Source organism: Anguilla rostrata, chromosome 11 (genome assembly GCF_018555375.3).
Source record: "Anguilla rostrata isolate EN2019 chromosome 11, ASM1855537v3, whole genome shotgun sequence".
Taxonomy (NCBI): domain Eukaryota; kingdom Metazoa; phylum Chordata; class Actinopteri; order Anguilliformes; family Anguillidae; genus Anguilla; species Anguilla rostrata.
The window spans coordinates 33,790,398-33,812,021 of record NC_057943.1 but is presented as its reverse complement, the minus strand read 5'-3'; the positions used below and the strand labels follow the sequence as shown (position 1 = coordinate 33,812,021).

The following is a 21,624-nucleotide window of genomic DNA, read 5'->3' as shown; positions in this document are numbered from 1 at the left end:
ATGCCAAAGGCCTCAGTGACGCTGGGAAGATCAAGCGGATGCGCTACCAGGTGCAGGTGAGCCTGGAGGACTACATCAACGACCGGCAGTACGACTCGCGCGGGCGCTTCGGCGAGCTCCTCCTCCTGCTGCCCACGCTGCAGAGCATCACCTGGCAGATGATCGAGCAGATCCAGTTCGTCAAGCTCTTCGGCATGGCCAAGATCGACAACCTGCTGCAGGAGATGCTGCTGGGAGGTCAGCATCCCGCTCAGCCCTCTGTTTAACCTTTAACCTTTAACCTTTGACCTTACGCATTCAGTGTCACATTTAATAGTTTTTATTCGCAACTTGTATTTATCTTTAAGACAAACTTTAGGACAGCAGTAGATTGAATTGTGGCCAGTGTTCTTTTTCCTTGTTTCAACGACCCCTGTATACTTAAAACTATATTGGTAATGGGAAAGGATATACAAGATAAATTTGGCACAAACAGTAAAGCTATGGCATTGAATTCCTGCCTAAACCTGCATGTTCTGGCTTGTAAAACTGAGAATTTCACAGATGCTAAAGGGATTATATTTAGTGCCTAACCCACGCTTTTCCTAAGTGATTAGAAGAGTGTGCAAATAGCAGAAATTTACATTTTCCTCATTTGGCAGGAACTCTTATCCAGGGTGCTTTGAGTTTCAGAACAGGATCATATTCAGCAAGTGAACTCTTGAGAAAAATAATTACTTTCCACACAATTTTTTTTTTTTTTTTGCAATTTGCAAATAATGTTGCTAAGTCAAGAGTGTCAGTGTCTTATAATGGTAAGTTCCACAGTAAGTCCAGGAGGGAGAGGGAGGCTGGTTTTTATATTAATAATAAAGAAAAAATAAATGTTCAGAGCTCAGAAGCAGTGTTAAAACAGGTGTGCTTTCGGTTTGCAGTGGAAGACAGGTGCTTGGCTGTCTTGTTGACAGTTGAAAATGTTTTAAGGTGGACACAATGTTGTAGTAAGCTCAGTAGAAAAACAATAAATCTCAGCAACAAAAAGTTAAGTTAAGCATTTGCAACTGTGCTGTGCGTTTCTGCAGACCTGTGGTTAATCTGTGTGGTGCAGTAAATCTTTACTAAAACACAACTGGGCCTCAGACAATCCTTTCGGTGATTTTTAAGTCTCCCGTTACAGAAAATAGATGTTTTCCCACATACTGTCCGCATTAGCATACACAGAAATCTATGATAAATCCTTGCAGGCATGCTCTACTACGGTACTTCTTATAAGGCACTTGCAGCAACCGTCTATTTAGATTGCATTCATGCAGATATCAATAGGTTATGAGTATAGTTTGACCACAGAAAATCAACACTCCCTGGAAGGGGATAGAAGATTTTGCAGAATTTTTGCTCATTCTATTTTTGTATTCCCTGCTGACTAAATCAAACGGTCTGGCTCTAGCTAACAACTCACTTTGCAGCAGATAACTGGAACAGATGGCACATTTTTCACGTATGTGGCATTCAAAATTAGTTTTTTTATAAGGAGAGGATTGTAGAGTGAATTTGGATATGTAATCATTATGATAGTTTGTTTCTTGGTCTTCTGCTCTGAGATGTTCAGTGTAGATGAGAAGTGGCCAGCCTGATCCTGGATGGATGCCGAGTTTCCTGCTTTTCTTTATTGTACAGCAATTAAAGGTCAATTAGAGTGGCTGATTACACAGTTATCCTTACTTCACCTTTGGTCTATATTGATTGCTGAAGAAAACAAAAGCAGAATCCAGTAAAAACCAGCTCTCTTTGGCCCCGGTCCAGTGTAGACCCAAGATTTTTACAGGCATTTCCAAAGTCGGCTGGACAAAGACTTACGAATGCTGGTGTCCTGAAGTTTGGGCGCTTTGTGTTCCCGTAGGTTCTGCGAACGAGACGCCTCACGCACCCCACTCTCTGCACCCGCACCTGGTCCAGGAGCACCTGAGCAACAATGTCATCGTGGCCAGCGGCATACCGGCTCCCATCCACAACGGCCAGATCTGTGAGTGCCGTGACCGCTCCGCGTTTTCCGCCTTACCACAGCGGTTACCACAGCCGGCAGGAAGCACAGCGGCTCTGTTTCAGAGTTCACACAGACTAATCCAGCTTATTTTGTGTGTGTGTGTGTGTGTGTGTGTACACACGTGTGTTTCTGTTTGTGTGCGTGTGTGTGTGTGCGTGTGTGTGTACAGTACACGCGCGTGTTTGTGTGCGTGTGCGTGTGTGTGTGTAGGTTTGTGTGTAAGTAGGTGTGTGTGCGTGTAGAGGAAAGCACCTGTTATTTTTTCTTAATGTTAATAAAGCTTTTGGACATGTGACAGGGACTTGCTTTTACAGAACGTGGTCTGTGCCTTGGGGTTTGTCAGGAATGTTCTTGCTGAGTAATAGCTGGGTCTTAGCACTTCGACTGTGCATGTAATCGAACTGGGAGTGGGCAGGACCGGGTGCTCCCACAGGACTCTGGGATAGATGCAAATCCGGGGCTTATTTCAAAACAGGACTAATCCAGTACAAGCAAGTTAGACATTTAAAATTCTGAACATATTTATATAACGCATTTCACAGAAGAATTTGGCACCAAACACTTCATACTGTACTCTGGCCTAAACTCCTACAAAGCAAGCCAAAGGCAGCAGTGATAAGGAAAAACCCTTTTAATGGTTTTGGATTTTTTGATTGTTTTCCATTTGTCTATATCAGTTCAGGATTTGTTGTATGACAGAAACCTACACAACTTGTAGTGTTAGTTCTTGAGGTAACTGGTGGTATTGAATTAATAGGATTCTACAACCAGAATCATCATGCAAGGATGCTGGATGTTGGAATGAATCAGGCATCTGATCTTGTGATTTCCCAAAAATGGTTCCATGAGAGAAGGAAGCCTAGGGCAAGGTTTGGTTGGAAATACAATACAAAGCATTTAACAAAGCAGTCATAGAAGAATCTATAGCTATGAGGGTGCTCTTTATACACTGACTTGAGCATTTAGCTCTAGGTTAATTTAAAAAAAAAATGTTTTAAATAAGATAGTTAGGGTTAGTTCACCTTTAAAATAGATATATATATAATAAATATTATTATTATATTTGGATTATTACAATACAGTTATTATTATTTGAAAAACTACCTTTAAGTGTGGTGAATGATCGAGGCTGTAGGATAGGTGTATTCCAATAGGCCTTTGACAACAGATGTGTGACAAAACATTGTGACGAAACTTCCTGTGTCTCTGCAGCTGCTCCTGACACCCCGATCCCATCACCGCCGGCAACCGCCAGCTCGGAACACTACAAGCTGGCCCAGGGTGTGATTGCCACGGTACCCAAACAGCCAAATGCCATCCCGCAACCTGCCATCACAAAGCAAGAGGCCATGTAACACCCTCCCATGATCCTAAGCGCCCACCCCCCCACACACACACAAAACAATTCTCCACAAAAAATATCTCATGTTCTATGCCCCGCAATCCAGAATACCGCCCCATTCCTCACAAAACCACAACCCCAACAGAAACCACACCTGGTACCCTGCCTCCACCACCCCAGGGTTCAAATTATGGGGGGGATTGGCGGGGTCTGACCCCCCTAATTAAGACTTGGACCCCCCCCCCCCCCCAAAAGAGGTAAAAACAACAGGTCGGGTGTGTCCAAACATTTATATATCCTTCTTACCTGTAATCGTAAATATTACGATATATTTCCCATCAGTGGCGTCACTAGGGTTGGTGTCTAGTGATGCCACTGATGGGAAGTATATTGTAATATTTATGATTGCAGGTAAAAAGGGTATATAAATGTTTTGACACCCCGACCTGTTGTTTTTACCTCTTCTGGGGGGTCCAAGTCTTAATTAGGGGGGTCAGACCCCCCCAATTCGAACCCTGCCCCACCCCTCATCAACCGCAGAACACCCCCACTTTCCAAATAAACCCACAAGCCCATCAGAAACACCACTCGGCCTCTGAATTCATTACTTAACTTCCATCCTTTAGCTGAGGCAGGAAGTGTTGTGGTATGCAACTGTATACGCGTCAGAAATGCAGATCTTGTACAGGAAACAGACGGACAAGAGAGAAAGAGAGAAAAACTGAAATAGCTATATTTATAAGTTATCATTTAAATAGATTTTTTTCTTTAATAGTCCATTGTTGTTTAGGTTTTTTTGTCACAGGTCTATTTTAAAAATAAATATTTTCTGGGTGACTGTAGAGTTCAAAGTTCGGCAGGGGCTGAGTTACTTGGCAGTGCTTATCTCTAAAGTGTTGGCAGTCTAATTATCTCTCAGAGATGAGGAGGCAGCCATTAAAACTGTGTAATCCATGTCTTCAGTCCTGGCTATCGCTCAGGAGAGCATGATATCAGACAGTAAATTCTACACGAGGTTATCAGTTTAAACACCTGACCTCATTTATGAGGAATGTGACACATTTCTTATTTTCCATTGGCATATACTGTATATTTCACTCCTTTGTTTGTGAAGACTTGCCGTCAAACTGTATCTTGCTTAATCACTTTCAAAATTGACTAGTGTTACAAGTAGAGAGAATCTTTTGTTTGAGTCCCTCTGTTTGTGTTATCGTACAGTGTTTTTGGCATTTAAATCTCCATCAAGGGTATGAAATCTTACTCATAGAATATGACAGTATTTTGTAGCCACTATAAAATATGTTGCTAAAACACACAGCATGCATTGCAAATGTCCTGTTATTTGTTAGTGCTGTTCTTAAATGACAATGATACATCTTGGTTGCCTTTTTTAAATGCACCCTAAACATTACTTTGTCCCAGAATTCATTTCTTCTCTTCTTGAGGTTTGACAAAGTGTTTTCATCCTATCCTCAAGTTTTTCTTTTTAAATCTGTGAATGTATTTACCTTAACCCACACACCATAAACATGTCAATGTAAAATGTTTTCTATCTGCAGTTATGTAATGCATTTAGTACCTAAATATAGTATGTGAAAGAAAGTTCTATATTACAAATAATAGTATATTCTGCATTGTATACTTGCAAGCAATCTTAGTGTTCTAAGAACCAACAACAGTTCAGTCAGTGTAAATTTGCTCTTCTGTGTCTCCAAACATTGGGCCTCATTCGCAAAACTTTTGTTAAATTATTCTTACTTTTGTTCTTAAAAATGTTCCTTCGAAAAACCAATATGGGATTCATGACACATATGCAGACCTTTGTTTTTGTGCATTTGCCAGGTGTATGAGATGTTGAATGCTCACAATCCAGTTAATGTGATTAGCTCACGGAAACAGCCATGAACAAGTACAGATAAGAAATGTTCATGGAAACGTTCTTGCATACAGTTTACAATCAAATGTGATCTTACACATGTTTAGTGAATGAGGCACATTGACTGCAAATAAATAATCTTTTTGTTGTAAGAATAACACAATCTTACCTACAACTCATCTTAAACCAACAAAGAGTCAAAGAGTATAGCTTCAAGGTTTTTACATGTAAATGTGTTCGGGTAATTCAGAAGACAAAGTTTTTTGTTTTATTTTGTTTGTATGTAGAATATTATTGCCCATAGGTTATGACTGTTGGATGGCCTGAAAAACTGCCACACATGTTCAACACTGCCTTCACCGAAAAATTATGGATTGTTTGCAACTATCGACATGAAACTGAATAAATATTCAGGTTTTATTTTTACATTGAATGGTGCTGTTTCTTATTTAAATAAAATAATGTGGAAAAGAACACAAGACCAAAGGCCGGTTTTTTTTATTTTAGAAGAGCACCAGCCATGTTCTTCCAAAAGCAGTTTGAGCAACTGCTGTTTGCTGAGTAAATACAGGCATCCACCGAAGCCACAGACATTTTTACTTTGATTATAACTATGCAGAGGCTCAAAGAACAACGCTTCTGACCGGGCAGGACCATCGGTTTGGAGTTTTTGAAGGGAAGTCGAAGCACAGAAGGTAAGGGAAGTGTTGTCAGCCATAGCCTTCTACATGCTGTCAACGATTAGATAATATAGGCCTTCAAAACTGTAGCCCAAATCCTAGGTCTGAAATGTCTACTCATTTGGCATGTTAGCATAAATCTTTTCAATTTGAAGTACATATTAGCTCAGATACGCATTTTACTTTATGTATTGTAAGTCACCAAGGATGCTGAGAAGTCCTGAAAAGTGCGTCCATTTGCCAGAGGTCTGGCAACTGAAATGCACAGGATACATTTTTAAGCAAAGAAGTTTCTGCATTAATATTAATTATTTGTGGTCTTTTATGTGCTTTTTTACATCAGTGACTAATTGGTCTTTTTCAATAGGTTTGTGTGTTCTGTTAATTTCTACTGTGTTTACACTGTAATGGTAACTTCTGCAGCTTTCTGTCCACATCTACTGTCCATACAGTGATGTTTTCCTGCCTGACGGTGAAATTGCAACTTAGACTTTTTATTTAACTAACTAAAATACATTTAAAAATTTTATAATGACAATAAAAATAGACAGTGAATAGAAATTTCACTGTCAGCCATTTCAATATAGTTTTAAGAGTATAGGTTTTAAATAGTTTAAAATTAAAGATCAACTGTTTAATCAGCTGTCCGCATCTGGGAAAAAAAGAAAAAGAAAAAAGATCATCATAAACATTTAGAGGCCTACGTGGAAGTGCACAGTCAGTTTTACTGCAACGTGGGTGTGCTTCAGTTTGATAAAAATGCCATATAACAATTGAGGGTTATGCTCAGTGAATGAGGTCTGGGTTTTTTATGTAATTCCTGCAGAAAAAAGGCAAGATATATACACTCACCGGCCACTTCATTAGGTGACATGAGTGGCACCCGGTGTGGTCTTCTGCTGCTGTAGCCCATCTGCTTCAAGGTTCGACGTGTTGTGCATTCAGAGATGCTCTTCTGCTCACCTCGGTTGTAACGAGTGGTTATTTGAGTTACTGTTGCCTTTCTATCAGCTCAAACCAGTCTGGCCATTCTCCTCTGACCTCTGCCATCAACAAGGCATTTTCGCCCAGAGAACTGCCGCTCACTGGATATTTTCTCTTTTTCGGTTTCTCTGTAAACCCTAGAGATGGTTGTGCTTGAAAATCCCAGTAGATCAGCAGTTTCTGAAATACTCAAACCTCAAAGTCTGGCACCAACAACCATGCCACGTTCAAAGTCACTTAAATCAACTTTCTTCCCCATTCTGATGCTTGGTTTGAACTTCAGCAGATCGTATTGACCATGTCTACATGCCTAAATGCATTGAGTTGTTGCCACGTGATTGGCTGATTAGATATTTGCATTAATGGGTGCAGTTTGCAGTTGAACAGGTGTACCTAATGAAGTGTCCGGTGAGTGTATATATATACCGTAAGCAAAATCAGTGCTTTCATAAGCAGAAACACAGATTTATATTCCTGGGTTCCAGAAGGTTTTATGTTACATGCAGTTGACCAATTAGTGAACATGGTCTTTAAAATGTTTATAAACTACAATGTATCCTTTTCACACTGAAGCTCAGCAAGGCTGAGAGTGGATACTATTGTAATTGGATGAGAGATCACAGAGAAATTAACTTGCTTATTCTTAACCCATGTTCTCATTTTGGGTCAAATTGACCCGTTTCAGAGGAATTACACTTTTGAGAGCCATATTTCAAAACCAATCCAAGACTAATCCAGTATAAGTTTGGTTCTTGTTTGGCTTTTCTATTTGTTGTTCATCATCCGTAATTGCTTCATTTCTTTTTGCCCATATGGTTTCTTTGAATATAATAAATAATAAGATTCATATGAGACTTAATAGAGAATGTCAGTTTAAAACAATACATATAAATAATCTACTGCATGAAAACCTTTTTCATTTTAATTTTTCACAGATAAACATGATTTATGTCCCATACCTTGTTATATTGGACTTTAAAAAATATAAATCACATTTTGGTCACAACTGAATGATGCTTTCATTTTTAAATGTGATCTAGCAGAGGTATATGGCAACCGTAAACCATACATTGTGTTTATATTGTTTTAAATTGAGATGAAGATGATATATATTGAGTATTTTTGCATAAATGTTATTTCTGTTGTTTCAAAATCTCAATAATGTACTGGATCTATTTCACCCAGGCTACCCGTTTCACAGGACAAACAGACAAACAGAAAACGGTGGATAAGTGTTCCTGGGTCAGTAGGGCCATATAAAGATCTAATGCCCCAGAGCAGAGATGAGGCACTGTGCCCCATAAGATGTGAGCTGAGGTTCTGATTCACCACCATTGAAGATCCTGTGGCACTCTTCAAATTAGTTAGGGGTGTAAACCCCAGTGTCCTGATCAAATTTGCACAAAATAATCTGGAACAATCTGACCATTTTATTTCCTATTTCCTTAATTCCTTTTATTGTCAAAACATTTGATTCGCCAGGTCATATTTAACCTATCCAGAAAAATAAAAGTGCGCACATAATAAATTATTGGGCAAATACATGTATGATTATTGGAAAAGCTGCCTGACTTCTTCAACAAGTTCATTGACTTTGACGCTGAAGAATTTGTCCACACAATATTAGTTGGGAGACAGCGACATCTACTGACATCGGATAAAAAAACGTGAGACTTCGGCTTGAAGATTGATGAATCGTGACTTGCTTGACATTGCCGTTTTTTTTTAGAACATTTCCATAACCATAAGTGAAGTATTGATTCCAGGAGCGTGATGTTGAGAGACTTAAATTGTCCTATCCCCTTTGTTAAAAGTTGTCTAATTTGACCCACAACGGAAAAGGTGAAATTTTAGTGTCCAAGAGTGAGAAAAGTATTGGTATTACTATACTTCAAATTCATGTACGTAAAATATGTAGGCTATTTATGTGCGGGTTTTCATGTATAATATGGATTGCTTGCCTCTGGGCCACCTGCAACCTATGTCTCCACCATTTTGAATGCAAGCTTCCATAGATGCATTTATTTTGGAGGTATTTTTGTAACAACAACATTTTTGTCTATTTGTACCCATACCTTAAAGTGGCATCATCTTCCCCCAACATAAAGGTGCATGCTTTTTACGCTCTGAGGTGGAGAGTGGTTATGACTTGGGACTTGACTTTAAACTTGTCCGTTATTCGGGACTTGACTTGGACTTCAAATATAATAGTTGAGAATTACTTGTGGCTTGTAGAAGTGTAATTTGGTCCCATCTCTGTTAAACATCCGACCACCCATCGTTGTACTGAATGTTACATCGGAACACGCGTATTAATGTGCATAATAAAACCATTTTAATCGCAACATTACATGCATGTAAAGTCATTCCTTCATAATATTGACAAATAGAATCACAGATTGAATTAATAAGGTATTATAAAATTGTATGATTATTATTACAAAACGTATGCATCTCAAAATACATATTGACTATAATTTACAATTCGCATTAAGTACGAAGGTAGAAAAGAGTATAGGAATTAGCAGTTACGTCCATCTATTCACTACAAAAGTCTGCCATTGTGTCGCAAGTTGAAAGAAAAAAAAACCCCTAAATATGAAAATGTTAACAATCGTTCAGAAAAGAAACGGATAAACACAAACAGCATATAAGAATAAAATACGCAGACACACAAATATAATAGCGCACGACGTGTAAAGTCACGTGCTACAGTGTAGCCATAGAGGGATTTTGGCGTCTACGGCGTACCCGGAACTGAGGACCAGCTGGGGCAGGTCAGTGTATGATTGTGTTATTGAGCTTCGACAATGTTTTCTTGCAATTGTTTACCCTTTAGATGATAATTTATTGATTTGGTGTTGGCTATCGCTAATGCCACGTCAGTCTACACCCTGACAGACTGATCACAATCTCGTTTTAACCTGGCTAATAAACCAGTTTACTAGCCTGCTAACGTTAGCTGCATGATAATACAAACAAGCACTGCAGTAATTTAAAGCGCTTTGGTCCTGTGTAAATTAAATCTCAACAAAAAACGTTTTTAGCGGACAAAAATGCAAAGTTACTCGCGCATACAAAGCACTGTGTGTAAGTCATTAATTAAAACTAGCAACATCTAGGCCTGCCGTTAAAAATATTGATATCAGAACTCAGACCATACATTCGTGGACTAGGCTGAACTACCTTCCTCCCTCTGTGCCATAGCCCAGGACAATGCCCTGGGCTGGGCTTATAGGCGAACATCTTGACCTGCGGGCCTGAGACGCAGTACAACTAGCATGCCTCTGAATTTAACTTCGTACACTCCATGATTTAATTTGACCATGTATCATTATATAGGACTTTAATAATTGCTAACTATAAGATTGACTAAAGAGGTAAGTTTTGAGGAGTGAGATGTTTACAATTTCTGTCCTACACTTGAAGACAGAAATCGTGTTTGAAGCCTGCACATGCATAGGGAGATCCATAAGTCAGGAGCTCTATAAGATAATTGTAATTTTAGATATACTTGGAATTTTCACATAGCCAGCATCTTGAGAACAACATAATCTTGGAGGAGAGTAAGGAATAAGGTACTCACTGAGATATTCTAGAGCTAGACCATTTAAAGCTTTATAAGTTAACAGAAGAATCATATAGTCAATTCTAAATTTGACAGGCAGCCAGTGAAGAGATTTTATATTTAATGTGCCCAAATATTTGTCATTTTTATCCCCCTGTAATGTAAAAGATTTTTTTATTGGTATAATTGTCTCATTGTAAATGAGAATGTTATATAATGATAGAAAAATGTCATGGGTATAATAAAGTATTCGATACGTTTATCTATCATCTACAGCAGGCATAACTGTCTAGGTAGCGACCATTGATCACGCGAGATATCTGTTGGGTCGTGAAATCAGTATGAGTTACCCCAGATTTACACCAAACACGGCATCTGCATGTGCTCTCGCAAAATCGTTTATTCATAACAACGAATTCGACTGACTCTGCCAAATGCTTCATTTATTGTACTTGTGTCTTTTAGCAATGTAAGGTTCAAAGTGTGTAGCGGTCAGCAAATTGGGGTCACGGGGACATCTGTTTGGTCGTGGTATCGTGTAGCTAACAGTAAAATTTCAATGCAATTAGCCCAATATGAAAAAGGTGTTAGCATTCATTAATGTTACTCTGTGTGTATACAAATAAATGCTGAATATAAAAAATAAAACTAGTTAAAACGCATTTTTATTGTTTTCATTTGACAGTGTATTTCATTTGATCGTTTAAATGCCTGCTTTAATGTTGACGGGCAAGTCGCTACTGTACGCCAGGAGATTCCACCTCATTTACTTCTTTACTGCTCGTACAATGTAAGATACCTAAATAATAGCATTAGAAACTTGTTTAGTGTTCCCCTGGGAAATGGATAAGTGGCTGATGCCTCCCATTAAAAAGAGACTCACTGAAGCCACCCTCTAACATTAATGAGAAGAAATGTTTTGCTTTATCCTATTTATTTCTGTCTGGCAGCTTCGAGCACTTTAATCATAATATGCTTCATTGAGAAAGCCTTAAATTCTGTTAATTTGACTGTGCTTTCTGTGATTAGTTGCCAGCTAATTTCAGTAACTTTGACCTTTCATTAACCTTTTAGGTATTAACAACATGGCTATTGTCAGCGGTTTAACAACCAATTAACAATTGATTGTTAATGATATCAGCATGGATTGATGTCTTTGGGTCTTCGCTAAAAATGTGTGCACCCCTGATCTGCAGTATCTGTTTTACAATCAGTATCACAATATATTCAAAAACTTGTAATTTAGTAAAATTAACTTGACTTCAGAACAGATGCGTCTTTAGACCACGGCAGAAGATGGGCGATGACTGAGTGGGTTCGTAGAACAGGGAGTGCAAGTCGCCCTGCTGCAGCAGAGCGGAGTGGTTGAGCTGGCATGCAGGATTGAATCATGCCCTGTCCAAGCTGGTGCTGCTTCTCAGCTATTTCACATTACCGTTTACAGACCCTAATGTTACAGGTTGCTGACTTGTATTTAGGTATGTCCACAGAAGAACTCTTTAGTGCGATTTCTGTTAGCAAAGCCCACTTGATCATGAACAGTAAGCAAAGCAGTTGGTAACTGGTAGTAAGGCTGCTAGCTCAGTAAATGTAAAGAAGAACTTCATTGTAAATGGTAAATGGACTGCATTTATATAGCGCTTTTATCCAAAGCACTTTGCAATTGATGCCTCTCATTCACCCATTCACACACACACACACACCAACGGTGAAAGGCTGCCATGCAAGGTACCAATCGTTGGGACACTTCGACACGCCCAGGGCGGGGGATCGAACCGGCAACCCTCCAACTGCCAGACAACCGCTCTTACCCTCCTGAGCCACGTCGCCCCATTGTCAGCCTGCACGAACGTCCTGAAATATATGAAAACGCATTTACTTTCGAGTGACACAGGATGTATCTTTTTTTCCCCTCGACCAGCAACACACAGGTAGTCGATGGCCGATGAAAATGAGCTTCTTTGCGTCGGGCCCTCAGAGGAAGAAGCGGCGGGCGACGGGTTCCCCGCTCCCCCGCCGCCGAACTACGTGTGCACGCTGACGCCGGAGCTGGTGGCCAAGGCGCGGGAGGAGCTCCAGGAGAAGCCGGAGTGGCGGCTCCGGGACGTCCAGGCGCTGCGGGACATGGTCCTGAAGGAGCAGCCCAACCTGAGGACGCGGCTGGACGACGCCTTCCTCCTGCGCTTCCTGCGCGCCCGCAAGTTCGACTACGACCGCGCCCTGCAGCTGCTGCTCAACTACCACGGCAGCCGGCGGGCGTGGCCCGAGGTCTTCAGCGACCTGCGGCCCTCCACCGTCAAGCACGTGCTGGACCTGGGCTTCCTGACGGTGCTGCCCCAGCCGGACCCCAACGGACGCTACATCCTGTGCCTGCGGCCTGGTCAGTACCACCACCTCCACACGAACGCAGGCTCGCTCCGCACCCATCATTCCTGAACCTGGGCAGGCGTCAGTCTTCATTTTTTGCTGTATGCTATTCAGAAATTATATTGGTTTTCCAGTAAGGAGAAACCAGAAGTTGTAGTCTTCAGCATATAGACATATGTTACTCTTTTTTTCCTTTTTATTCATTTTTAAATGATTGACTTTCCTTTAGCTTTCAGGGTTAGGATAATTTTTAGGAGTGTCCTTAAAAACTAAGGGACAACATATTTTTGTGAAAGATTAAAGCTATGAAGGGAGGTTTTTGTTATCTGAGCCTGCAGGTAAGTAGTGGTATGACAACTATTTGAGGACATTTGACGTGGTTGATATGATGTCCAAATGGGACTAGCACAGGGCTGCACAACCCTTTTCCTGGAGATCTCCCGTCCTCTCGGTTTCCATTTCAACCCTAATTTGGCGCACACAACTCTACTAATTAGCAGCTCAGTGAGATCTCTAGCTGTTGAATGAGGTGTGCTTTGATAGGGTTGGAGTGAAAGCGTACCGGAACAGTTGATCTCCAGGAACAGGGTTGGGCAGCCCTGGAGAAGCGCAAGTATGGTACCATCAGGCCCATTCAGAATGCTGCTGCTCGTCGTATCGACAGCCCAAACACAAACGTGACATGCCTCTCCTCTCCTCCTTCCACTGTCTAAATCAGATACAAATCTGTAGTCCTTGGCTATAGTGCAGCAAGAATGGCAGGCTGGTTCAGTCCACATCCACTGGCTGCCTTATGGTAATGCCACACATTCTCCAATGAAATCATCTGGCATGGCTCTTGCCTCCCACAATCGGCTGCTTCTGGGCATGTTTTCTATTTTTAATTTTTTTTGTAAATCACCGCGAAGCAATAATTAACTAGTTCTCCTTAACGGAACTATCCCTGCATTGCATTGTGGACGCAAAAATTGTCTCCCATTGAAATGAATTATGGCAATTATGAAGTTGTTTCTCGTCAGAGGATGTGTGGCTCCAGCCTTACTGTCCTCTCCGTCTCTTCTGTGCCCTGCCCCCTAGTGGTGGAATGAGCTTTATACTGCACCTTGGCTCACTAAATGCAGGCTGAACTCTTTAATAGCTCAACCTATTCTAAATCTAAAACGATCCCCTAACCCACAGGTGTCAAACTCCAGTTGTGGAGGGCCACAGTGTCTGCTGGTTTTCAGAGTGTTCTTGGAACCAGCACGCCTTGTTCTCAAGGCCTGAATTGGCAGCTGAATGAAAGGAAACCCCAAAAACCTGCGGAGACTGCGGCCCTCTGGGACTGTAGTTTGACAACCCCTGCCCAAACTCATTTGCTTCCTAAGAGGACTACATTCTGTATTTCCCTTTTGTGCCTTCTATGGTATCAGATATTGTATTGTAAGGTGGTGTACTGACTACAAGTGATTCCTCGAGCCGATATGCGGTCGCACTTGCACAGCTGCTGTCCCCCATGCAGTCCCCCAAGGCTGTGACTGCGCAGCTCAGCTGGTGCTACGGTAGCGTGTGAATTGGTGCCAGTCTGTGCTCCGTTTCCTGGGGCTATGGAAGATGTTGCTCTTTCCTGTGTCATATAATCGGGCGTTCAGAGTCAGAGGTAAATTTAAACCCGGGATTCAAAGTATTATGAAATGTGACAAGCTAAAAATAAATAAAGTGCTGTCAAGTTTCTTCATTTTACAATTGTTTACAATTTTACATTTAAGTTGTAAGTGTACAGTTGCGACCAGTTATTTTTTCCCACGTGCATTTTCAGTTGCTGTTCTTGTATCTGTCCAGATACCGAGGGGTAAAACAGTCCATCCCAACTGAAAATGAGTGTAGGTAATTACAGCATAATCGTTTCACTCCACCTCCCGGGTGTGTTTGCCTGTAGGAAAATGGAAGCCCAGCGATTACCCGTTCGTGGACAACATCCGGGCCATATACCTGACCCTGGAGAAGCTGATCCAGCCGGAGGAGACGCAGGTGAACGGGATCGTGATCCTGGCGGACTACAGCGGGGTGGGCCTGTCTCAGGCCTCCAGCCTGGGCCCCTTTCTCGCCAAGAAGGTCGTGGGCATCCTGCAGGTAAGGCACGTCCCGTACGCTCGCTTGCATCCTCCAGGTAAGGCACGTCCGTTAAGCCTGCTTGCATCCTCCAGGTAAGGCACGTCCGTTAAGCCTGCTTGCATCCTCCAGGTAAGGCACGTCCGTTAAGCCTGCTTGCATCCTCCAGGTAAGGCACGTCCCGTACGCTCGCTTGCATCCTCCAGGTAAGGCACGTCTGTTAAGCCTGCTTGCATCCTCCAGGTAAGGCACGTCTGTTAAGCCTGCTTGCATCCTCCAGGTAAGGCCGTCCGTTAAGCCGCGCATTCCTCTCAGTAAGGCAACTCCGCTTAAGCCTGCTGCATCCTCCAGGAAAGCAGTCGTCTAGCCTGCTTGCATCCTCCAGGCTCAGGCACGCTCTGTTAAGACCTGCTTGCATCCTCCAGGTAAAGCACGTCCGTTAAGCCTGCTTGCATCCTCCAGGTAAGGCACGTCTGTTAAGCCTGCTTGCATCCTCCAGGTAAAGCACGTCCGTTAAGCCTGCTTGCATCCTCCAGGTAAGGCACGTCTGTTAAGCCTGCTTGCATCCTGGGGCGACATAGCTCAGGAGGTAAGATCGATTGTCTGGCAGTCGGAGGGTTGCTGGTTCAAACCCCGCCCTGGGCATGTCGAAGTGTCCTTGAGCAGGACACCTAACCCCTAACTGCTCTGGCGAATGAGAGGCATCAATTGTAAAGCGCTTTGGATAAAAGTGCTATATAAATGCAGTCCATTTACCAGTCCATTTATCCTCCAGGTAAGGAATATCAGAAGAAAAATAAGAAAACACATTGTTTGGCCGTGTTTTTTCTTTCTTGTCACGATTTGGAAATGTGAATCATATTAGTATCTCTGTCTCTATGTCCTCCATGAATTTAGGAGGACAAATTTCAGGATTACTTTTTCTTGTTTTGTATTTATGCATAGGCAATATCACACGCATCCATACCATCACGTTTTTGCATGCATACATGTGCTATTCTCTCGTTAAATGGTGCCCACGTGTCGGAGGGTTCCTGTCCATCTCAGTGAAGCTTCGCCTTTCTGTTTCAGGATGGGTTTCCCATTAGAATCAAGGCGGTCAACATCATAAACGAGCCTCGTATTTTCAAGGGCATATTTGCCATTATCAAGCCCTTCCTGAAGGAGAAGATGGCGGAGAGGGTGAGTGTCCTGCGGTCTCTGTCAGTTTCAACTGACGGCTTCCTCTGCCTTATAAAGACACAGCTGCGGAAAATGAAGTCCTTCAACTGTCAGGCAGAATATTTGATTCTATCCTAGTGTTCAAGAGACATTACTCTCTTGAGCCAGATTTACTTTGTAGTTTAGGACATTACCAAGACGCACTCCTTACTTGATACGAAGATGAATGCTCACATTAATGCAAACTGGCAGCCATTAGCAGTACTCTGGATACGGAGAAGAGTCACTTCCCCTTCAGAAGGGGAGACCTTCAAGCTTGAGGCAGCCAGCAGTCCCATAATGCATTGCTTCATTGTGTTTTTGAACAAAACCCTCATCATTTAAAATGCAAATGACAAAAAAGTAAACAATTTTGAATGAGAGATATTCTTAATTTACCATCCTCTGCATTTTGAGTGGATGTTTTCCAGTTCACTTTTACATTTTTAAGTATTTTTTTTAGTAATATCAGCAAGTCACGTTGTGTTGGCAAAAGAATAAAAACAGTAACGAGCTTGATTTTTCTTGAAAAATTTGATGAAAACTATAACAAACTTGATTTGTGCCAAGGATCATGTTGGTATCAACTACACTTCATGAGTAGATTCTTAACTATTATTTTCAATATCAATAAGTGTAAAGGCTGAATTTTCAGGTCCTCTTAACAGATTTGTTTTTTCAGGTATTGACACCATTCTCGTTTTATCTTGTTTATGAAGTTGTGGCCCTTCATTCAGAATATGATTCAAGCCAATAGATCAAGTATGAGTTGTGCTACGTTCAAAACATCTCAGAACTCGGATATTTCAAATGGGGAATTGCCGACTTCTGACGTCACTGGCTGTTTTACTCGGGAAAAACATGGATTCCCGCAGGAAACACTACTTTATTTTTTTTTGTTAAGGAATAGGCTATATTAAATGAGTTAATAGTGAAACTTTGAAGCAACAGGTCAGGAGGGCGGCACGGTGATGCAGTGGGTAGTGGGTAGTGCAGTTTTTATATTTAAAATATGGTCAAAAAATGCAGAATATTGAACCACTTATGGCAGCCATATTTCATTCAGTTGTGTTTGAACTTTGCATACTTGTTACGGACCAGTAAAAACGGGCAAGGTACCGTTTTTCATGTCAATCGGCTTTACGGTTCACGAAAAGATTTTTAAGTATTTATTTTTTACATTTCAAATATTGAATTGCTCAGGGCGGCCATGATACAATCATGTTCAAAATTAGTACACATCAATGTCAAACTGCATTTTGACCCACCAAGTCTGTGAACAATTGGCACAAGAATGATTGACATAGCCTCATTTGCATATTTTCTCATTTATGGTACTGATTAATTTGCAAGTAGCATGGTTTGATGTAGGAACTTTGCCTTTTGAAACTTGTTAGAGACTGGTACAAACATGCTTTATGCCAATTTTCTGTAGATTGGACTTTGGTGTTCATCAGAAAAAAAATTCATCATCTTTTATTGCTGTGAGGGTGTGGCTTTGGGTCCTCTACCTACCGGCCAACTCTCACAAAAAGCAACAATTATTTTAAAGACTTACGGCCATTCTTCTTCAAAAAGGAAGAAGGCCGAATAACAATAGAAATAACAATGAAAATAGGGCTCCAGCTCCCTTTGGGGACATGCACCCTAATAATAATAGTTACAACATTCATTCAAGTTAATACATTATTGTAATTGCAGTCATTCACATCGGTAATTGTGATATTAATAAAGTGGAGCTCCCTGTGTTTTCCCCTTTTAATACTAATTATTATCCCCATCATCATTATCATCCCAGCTTTCATAATCATAATAATGATACTTGACTATAATGATACTGATATTTGTTACCATAATTATAGTACCCGTAAAGTGAACCTCTGCCCTGTTTCCTGGGTAGTTTGTCCTTCACGGCTCGGACCTGAACTCCCTGCATCGCACCATCCCGCGCGCGGTGCTGCCGGAGGAGTACGGCGGCGTGCTGGGCCGCCTGGACGCGGCCGCCTGGTCCAAGACGCTGATGGACTCGGAGGTGGAGTTTGTGGTGGAGTTCTGCCAGCCCGACCCACTAGAGGGCGTCGTTCTCCCAGACTCCATGCTGTTCGAAGGGGAGCAGGGCGGCGCTCAGTGCGAGGATGTGTACAGGGGCCTGCGGTCGCAGCTCTACTACTGCTACTGACCCCGCCAGCTGCTGAACGCTGCCAGCAGGGAGGAGGGCCCGCCAACCGCTTCTTTCCAAACATCCGTTTTCTCGTCTCTCATTTTAAGCAGCCGGACAATTTTTGGTTTTCTTCGTTTTAAAAAGGGAAATTTAACTGTGTTTGTTGGCCGTCCTCGTCGCGCTGGGTGCTGGGTTAAAGTAGCCGAACTGTGGTAGCAGGAGAGGTCTTGCATGGAGCAGCGTAGCTTAGCACAGTGCCGTTTCCGTGGTGGCTTCAGGGTCAATTGTGGAGAGGACTTCAATTTAACAGCACTGTGCTTTAGATTATGGCTCATGGTTTAGTTTTTCATGTTGAATGATTTCAAGCCAATTACATGCTAGATAGATCAGGTGGAGGAAGTACATTCCAAGGTGTGTGTGTGTGTGTTTGTGTGTGTGTGTGTTGGGGCAACCAATTCCAAGTTGTTTTGCATTTTCAAATTGTGTGGTTTGTTTCATAGCTGTAATGCTTTTTTATGTTAACCTTAAACATTTCTTTTGCCTTAAAAATTACAACAATGATAATCGGCCTCTCCCTCTGGCTCTACAGTATGCATGAGCTCATTTTATAGGATTTGGCGTTGAGGACATGGCAGAAGACTCAGAGGAAGATTGATGGTTGGTTACCATTACTATTTATGTTTCTGTTGAGAAATTCTACGTACTTACTGCTTGGTACCATGATTGTATTAGCATTCACCCAGAACAGTGACTCTGAAGCAATATTTGTTCCTCAGGACACCATGTTCCAATGTTTTTATCTGAATTTGTTCCACGTTAAAATGCAGGGTGAAATGTAAAAAAAAATTGTCATCAGCTTGTTCATTCCATAAATATATGCTCAGATTACCCATGGTGCACCAGGTGGTGGAAATGGCCATGGCGGTTAAACTTTTCTGTTGTTTTCCTTTCATTATTGATGAAAATCATTGAAGCCCAGCCAGTCTCATGTTAAAGCTATAATCATGCTGCAAGGACTATATTGTAAAAGGGAATTGTTGTTTCTTTCTCCAGTTTTTACTTTTAAATGTGCAGAACTGTTATTATACTTGTACAGTAGCCAAAGGCCTTCCCTGAAGGAACTAGTCTTTAGATTAGCATGAGTCCACATTAAAAGAAATGATTTTCTTATATACTGGTGCCTGACTTATACCTGATACACCTTTACTGTACTACTGCAACAGACCAGCTGCTTGTATATGTATACATATGCACATTTTTAAAATGTGGGTATATGACATACACATAATGTCGTGGCATTATGATTCTAAGGGGAGATGTTATATCTGTTCTCTGACAGCTTTAGCATAAGGCTTTCCTTACGATGTTACTTAGTAGTCATGTATGGGAGTTTGAGTGTGGACATTATGATTTGATCTCGTACCACACTCTTTTTCTTGTGTCACTCTTTGCCAAATATGTCTCAAAGCCATTTAGAGTTCAGATTTTGTTTTAACATATTGTGCAGATTGTGTTTATATACGCTAAAGATTTATTTTCACTTATGTGATGGTAGATTTATTATTTCATGTTTTATTTTTTAAGACCTTAAAACATAATTTTTCAATAACATTACATATTGTATTTGTGATTGAGCCAATCGTGTATATTTTGATGATTTAGTTGTAGCTTTAAAATGGTCATAATGCAGAGGGTCTTGATCAAAAATAAAGCTTAAACCAGGTACAATTAAATATTTTGTTTATTTTTTCTTTCAGAAGAGTGCAAACTTATTTTTTGATGAATTTCTAGAAAGCTATAACCCGTTGAAGCTTGGAGGGCTATTTTGGGTAATGCTTAGTTCCGTTCTCCAGTTGACCTAGAGCAGGCGAAAATCGTAGTATAGAAGTGTCTGGAGACTTCCCAAATAAAAGTATGAGCTGTTATCTTTTCCTATTCCAAGCAGCCATATTGAGTTATTGCCCTTGTTTCAAATTTGGAGAACAAATAGCAAAGGAACAGATGGCAGAAATGAATGGAACAGTTCTGAAGTACAGTATTGCCTTATTTGATGTTTGTCAATGTTACTTGCTGTGTCTGTAATTAGCACATGTTCCAGAAATCTTATGAAACAGGTTTTGGTCATATATTGGCCGGACGCATTTACAGGTCAATTCAAAAACAGTCTTTAGCCAGTTTGTGACTTAAATGAATCAATTAGGTGATAAAACACACCAAAAACCAGCAGGCCCTGCGGCCCTCCATGACTGGAATCTGGCACCCCTTTTACGAATGTATAGAAATGTTAAAGCCACACATCTTCTGACGAGAAGCGACTTCACAATTGCCCCCGTTTGTTTCAATGGGAGCCAATTTTTCACGTCCACAAGACATGCTGGGATAACTGGTGATGCGTGGCAAGCCGGTGAAGTGGCTGGAGGGATGGGGAACACGGTGCAATAACCAATCAGATTAAAGTGAAAACTGTCTCCAGTTTCAAATGTAAATTTCCCCATTCCACACACACACTATATGACCAAAAGTATGTGGACACCCTTTGGTCTGGGGCTGTTTTTCATGGTTTGGGCTAGTTCCCTTAGTTCCAGTGAAGGCAAATCTTAATGCAATAATATTCTGAATGATTCTGTGCTTCCAACTTCGTGGCAACTGGCTGATCTCATTGGAGGATGAGTGACTTCAGCCGAGTGAAATCCTTCCTACACGTAATTTGTAGATGATGCTCTTGCCACTATTTTGTGCAGGCAAACCACAAAGTTTAAAATGGCTAAGCGTTGGCCCTTCTCTGGATGCAGAGAAAGCAATACGTTTTTTCTTTTCCCAAAAATGAAGAGACTCGCAAGAAAGGGGATTTATTTCTGGAGCCCACAGGCACCGCAATACTGCAACAACCCTTACAGTTATTTTCAGTGCCCATTTTCGCCCGGAACTTGTCGCAGAACAGTGTGGTGGATCGGTAAGCCCTACCATTAGCTAGCGATAATTAAATAGCTTTCAAGCTTACACGTGGAATCAAAAATGTTCTATAAACGGGTGTAATGTCCAGTTTCACACTGCTGTAGAGTCTAATGTTAGTGAACAACAGCTCAGTGTTACGATGTTATTACACTGTATGATGGTAAAGCCTCATTTATGTTGCTTTCTTTTGTTTTGTCTGGTAGTGTAATGTTACTGCATGGAAAAATCTGCTCTGGTCAGCTCTAGTCTAGCAACGGGAAATTGCTTAGATATGGTGTATCATACAGATAGGAATGTTAATGAGCACAGGATACATGCCCACACTGTCCTTGTCAGCTGAAGAGGTCACGATAATCTAAGTGTGTCTATTACAATTT

The 21,624-nt window shown here is 41.3% G+C and overlaps 2 protein-coding genes across 6 annotated transcripts in view; both read left to right on the top strand.

The window, feature by feature from the left end:
* Window positions 1-5,667, top strand: part of hnf4a (hepatocyte nuclear factor 4, alpha) — a 29,649-nt gene extending 23,982 nt beyond the window's left edge. For all 3 annotated transcript variants that reach the window (XM_064299469.1, XM_064299466.1, XM_064299468.1), the window contains 3 exons: window positions 1-237; window positions 1,880-2,002; window positions 3,236-5,667. In XM_064299469.1, the coding sequence (XP_064155539.1) occupies window positions 1-237; window positions 1,880-2,002; window positions 3,236-3,378 (503 nt within the window). In that variant the 3' untranslated portion in view covers window positions 3,379-5,667. The remainder of the gene's footprint in view (window positions 238-1,879; window positions 2,003-3,235) is intronic.
* A 79-nt stretch (window positions 5,668-5,746) lies between these two features.
* ttpal (tocopherol (alpha) transfer protein-like) lies at window positions 5,747-20,025 on the top strand. 3 transcript variants are annotated; one of them, XM_064299472.1, is made up of 5 exons: window positions 5,747-5,936; window positions 12,395-12,853; window positions 14,759-14,952; window positions 16,003-16,113; window positions 18,032-20,025. In XM_064299472.1, exons 2-5 carry the CDS (start codon window positions 12,412-12,414, stop codon window positions 18,308-18,310), a joined length of 1,026 nt encoding a protein of 341 aa, XP_064155542.1. In that variant the 5' UTR covers window positions 5,747-5,936; window positions 12,395-12,411; the 3' UTR covers window positions 18,311-20,025. The 3 variants fall into 3 exon arrangements, with proteins under 3 accessions (XP_064155542.1, XP_064155541.1, XP_064155543.1); XM_064299471.1 differs by lacking the exon at window positions 5,747-5,936 and adding an exon at window positions 9,431-9,682; XM_064299473.1 differs by lacking the exon at window positions 5,747-5,936 and adding an exon at window positions 10,063-10,285.
* Window positions 20,026-21,624: the final 1,599 nt, after the last annotated feature.

What these genes read in the sequence shown, in the direction of transcription:
- ttpal (XM_064299472.1), top strand. Translation starts at nt 12,412, where the DNA reads ATGGCCGATGAAAATGAGCTTCTTTGCGTCGGGCCCTCAGAGGAAGAA. An exon ending in CATCCTGTGCCTGCGGCCTG is followed by an intron (nt 12,854 to 14,758) that starts GTCAGTACCACC and finishes GTTTGCCTGTAG; the next exon opens with GAAAATGGAAGCCCAGCGAT. An exon ending in AGGTCGTGGGCATCCTGCAG is followed by an intron (nt 14,953 to 16,002) that starts GTAAGGCACGTC and finishes TTTCTGTTTCAG; the next exon opens with GATGGGTTTCCCATTAGAAT.